This window comes from Condylura cristata, unplaced genomic scaffold (assembly GCF_000260355.1).
Source record: "Condylura cristata isolate star-nosed mole 26May11 unplaced genomic scaffold, ConCri1.0 scaffold00032, whole genome shotgun sequence".
Lineage (NCBI taxonomy): Eukaryota > Metazoa > Chordata > Mammalia > Eulipotyphla > Talpidae > Condylura > Condylura cristata.
Window position 1 is genome coordinate 6,166,126 of NW_004567133.1, and position 4,511 is coordinate 6,170,636.

At 51.4% G+C, this 4,511-nt stretch overlaps 1 protein-coding gene across 1 annotated transcript in view; it reads left to right on the forward strand.

The window, feature by feature from the left end:
• The window catches only part of GTF3C1 (general transcription factor IIIC, polypeptide 1, alpha 220kDa), a 49,721-nt gene that overhangs the window by 487 nt on the left and 44,723 nt on the right, over window positions 1–4,511 (forward strand). Inside the window, exon 2 of the mRNA XM_012731645.1 lies at window positions 2,344–2,553. Within this exon, the coding sequence (XP_012587099.1) occupies window positions 2,344–2,553 (210 nt within the window). The remainder of the gene's footprint in view (window positions 1–2,343; window positions 2,554–4,511) is intronic.

The following is a 4,511-nucleotide window of genomic DNA, read 5'->3' on the forward strand; positions in this document are numbered from 1 at the left end:
GACAGGCAGCGGGGTGGGGGGGGGTGGGGTTGGGGGGGAGGAGCCAAGAGGGCGCAGCTGTAGCCTGATCTGGGGTCCATCTGGCGTGGCTGGGCCCAGGCTTCTGATGGACTTGGCGGGGGGTCGGGGAGTGTCGTGAAATTGGCGTACTTAAGGCGATGTCCCATTGCCCCCTGAGTGTGTTTGGAGAGGTGAGCAGGACTAGATGGATATTTTGTAGGCTCCAAACAGTATCTACTTAGGGCAGGTCAGAGTTAAGACTGGAGACAGTTGAGCTCTTTATGGAACCTTTATGCTCTTTAAATCTTTATGGAACTTTATGGAACTCAATGAGCCTAAGAGCGGAAGGCAACTAGAGAGCTACAGAACAGCAATCTGTAGCGACATTAATAACACTAATTGAGTGCTTACTGCTGGGCTGGCACTATTCTACGATCCCATTCTAGGAACTGCAAGAGATTGAACTCAATTGATCCTTACAGTGAGCCCACCAGCTGCTGTTATCTTCTCCATTTTGCAAAAGAGGAAACTTGAGTCCGAGAGAGAAGTTACATAATCTGCCCAGAAAGGGTTAATTTGAACTCAGGTCATCAGTTTCCAGGCCTGTGCTCTTTAGCCATATTCCCAGAGGTAGTGAGTGCGGTCCAAAACAAGACTTAGAGCTTGCATTTTGCTAGCTGGTTGGCAGAGTAGTCTAGCCTGAGCCCAGCAAAAGTGAAAACCTGAAGGAAGAGAAATGTTTGGTTGCATTGCAGGGAAATGAGGAATAATAGTTGACATACACATACTTAAGGATTAGTATAAGCTGGGTCTGTTCTAAGATCTTGTATGAGCAAGACATTTAGTTTTTACCACAATCATAGGAGGTGGGTATAATTATCCCCCGTTTTCCTGAAGAGAAAATTGAGGCACACAGAGCTTGTGTGACTTGTTTGGTGTCATCAGGTAGCAAAAGCAGAACCCAGAGTTTGAATCCAGGCTGCCCTTATACCTGTTTGGACTGGAGAGGAATCTATGGTCTTACAGTCCATTTAAAGCCTTTATTCTTTATCAAAAGAACAGTTGGAAGCCACGGAAGGGAGGGTCAGACTGGGGGCAAAGTGAAGTTGAGAGGTTTGTAGTAATCCATTCACAAGCAAGCAGTCCTGGTTCTGTAGGGAAAGAGAAGCTGGTGAAATCAAGATCCAGTACACAGGAGACTTAAGAGGGACTGGTGACTGACCGGATATGGGGGTATAAAAGGTGGAATCCGGAGGATGCCCTCCAGTATCTCTTGTTTGGGCAGCTGAGTGAATACTGAACATTGATGGTCCTCACTGGCAACAGGAGAGCACACCATGGCTGCCTCTGGGGGGAGGTGCTAAATGGTACTCTGAGATGCATGGAATTCCAGGCCCCTTTGTGTTACCCAAGTGGGGAGTCTGTTTGATGAAGAATCTGCCTATGGGAGCAAAATCAGGCCACAGGAAGGGACTGAGCTATGACTGGAATCACCCCAGGTGGTTGGTAACTAAAGCTGTTGGCCTGGAGAAAGCTGGCCAATGCTGTCTGAGAGTGTAGTGTGACTGGGGGCCTACAGGTATGGCCCTGAGGTGTTCCTGCATGCAAAGGCCGGAACCTTCAGAATCACCAGAATTCAGGACAAGTGTAGCTGTAGCGGCAGAGAACCACAGGCCAGAGTGGTGTCCTCTAATCTGGTGAAGGTGTGATGTGAACATGGAGGGCCAAGCTGGTGCAGAGGTCATAGAGCGGGCAAGTAAGGAAAGGCTTAAAATTATATCTGGGATTTAGCCCCAGCAAGGACTCAAGTGCAAAATGGGAGCAGAATTTCTAAAGAAAACGTGACAGACTTGACTGACTGGATAAAATAAACAGGTCAAAGATGTCTCCATGGTGCCGATATGAGGCAACTGGAGAATATGGTACCGAGGAGGGACTTTATTGCAGGTGGGGAGAGGCAGTCATAATTCTGGTTTTAATCTCATTGACTTTGAGATACTTGGTGACACTTGTAGATACAGATTCTTTGGGGGGGAAAGACAGAAGAGCCATAGATGAGAATCACTAATGTGTATGCAGATTTGGAGGGAAGCCAGGAGGCCGTGCACGCTTGGGCTGGTCAGGTAGCTCTGGTTCTAGCATTCAGGCTTTTAAGAGGCTTTGAGAATTCTGGAATAGAGAGGCGGGACCCTACTTGTCAAGACATCTGAATTTGTGAGGCAGGAAGACCAGGGGAATCTCACTCCCGCTCTCACCCAGACCTGCTGGAGGTCATCTGAACGTGACATGCGTGGGTTGTCTCTGAAGTGGAGTTGTGGTTTGCTCTTTGTGTTTCTCCCTTAGGTATGAAGAAATTGATTTGGAAACCGGAATTTTGGAGTCCAGGAGGGACCCGGTGACGTTGGAGGATGTCTACCCCATTCACATGATCCTGGAGAATAAGGATGGCATCCAGGGCTCGTGCCGGTACTTTAAGGAGAGGAAAAACATCACCAGTGACATCAGGACCAAGTCTTTGCAGCCTCGCTGTACCGTAGTGGAGGCCTTTGACAGGTACCCGGCCAGCCTGCCAGAAACAGGACTGCTCTGAGTCAGGGGCGTGGTCAGAATGTTGGGTCTGGTCAGCAGCCTTGGTGTCAGAGCCAGCCCCCCCCAGCCAGCCAGCCAGCATCTGTCTTCACTCTGCTTTGGGGGGCTGATTTTGCTTGGGGTGGGGGTGATTAGGGAGGGGTGGGAGGTGCCTTTTGCTACCCTGGTGTCCTCCTGTTCTGGCACAGCAGGGCAGAGAGTGCCTGTGCAGCTGCCCACTGGTCCTTTATCAGTCGCACCAGGGTCCTGATCTCCCAGAGAGGCTCATCCAGACTGTCATTTTCTCTAGCCTCTTCCCCATCCCATCTCCCTTCTCCCCTCACAACAGGGGAAGCTGCCAGCCAGTCCTCTGACTTCTGCTGGCTGCCTGTGGCTCTGGCTTGTCTTTCTGCGCCCCTCTCTCTGGAGCACCCCCAGCTGGTGTGTTTCTCTTCCTTCCTCCCCAGCTTCCTCGCCCTCATCTCTTTCCTGCCTCTGCCAGCATGGCGCCTTTATCTGCAGCTTAACTGTCCACTGGTGCACCTCAGCGCGTGGCTGTGTGTCCACCCTGTGTCTCTTCATCTCCTCCCCTGTACAATAGCTCCTGCTGCCGTGCTTCTTGCAAGAAATAGCTACACTCCTGTGTCTCCTACCTTCACCCCTCCACCCCCACCGTCCTGATTTGACTTCGCTGCCTCACCAAACTTAACGCTTTTAAGCTCCAGATTAACAAGCTGTGGACACGCTGAGACCTTAGTCTCCTCTCCACTCTGCCCCACTAGGGACTTTGAAGCTTTTGCTCCTTTGGTTTCAAACTTTGTTTTCTGTCCTGGCTGGTCTGCATCAGCTCTCCTGTGAACTCCACAGCTTCCTCCTGCCCTTTCAGCCCTTTCCCAAGGGCTCGGTCTGGTCTCTTACCCTCCCCCACCCCCACACACCCCTCTGCTATTTCCATCCTCCCTCTTACTCCATGTGGCCAGAATTAGAGCTCCCCACATCCTTCCCCCAAGCCTGCTTTCACCCCCTTTTGTGCTCAGAGGGCCCCTTCTCTCCTGGCCTCTACATTCAGTGCCGCTGCCAGTCTGGTCCTGTGGGTTAGACCTTCTGACTTCTTTCAGACGCTCTGTGGCCTCACATTCTTGCAGCTGCTCTGGCTGTCCTGCTCCTCTTTGCTGCTTTCTCCCCACAGGGGGGCTGTTTTCCCAGCTGGAATGTGAGGGACTGAGCTTTGCCTCTGGGGCAGAGGTTTCAGACTGGCCAAACCTGCTCCCCCACCGCCCTTCATTGTTTAACTGTTCAGTAGCATGGGCTTTTATTTGTCTCTGCTTTTGTTTCTTTGCTAATACATAAAACTTTGGATTTCCTGTTTCTCTAAAAAGACAAGGCTTAGCTGTGCTGGATGTTTGACTCTGCAGTGTGGGTGGGAGCCCTGAGCCAGGTCCTTCAAGATTCCCCCTGTGCTGCCTCCCCCAGCACTTCAGGACCCAGCTTTGCCCCACCCACCCCCTTCTCATCCTCTCAGCTCTCCCCACTTTTCACTGCTTCCGCCTGAGCGCATTGGGCTCATTTCAGTGTCAGTGCTGTGGCACGGGCCGTTCCTCCTGCCTAGAATGGCCACCTCATCTTTATTCAGCTTACACTTGGCTCGTCGAGTGTCCCTCATTGACCAGGCACCATCATATTCACTCCCAGAAATCTGGTCTAAATGTTTATTTTGCTCTTCCCTCACCAACCGTGCGCTCCCTGAGGGCAGGAACCCTTGTCTGCCTTGCTCATAGCTGTATTTTGAGGATCCAGGATGTACTTGGCACAGAGTTGGCTCCTAAAAATGCACTATTGGGTTTGAAGTTAAGTCATGGAAACCAGCTCCCTAGCAGGACATCACAAGGCCGTGCAGGATGGGGACTCTGGGCTCTCCTGCTTCTCCTGGCCGAGGTCACAGG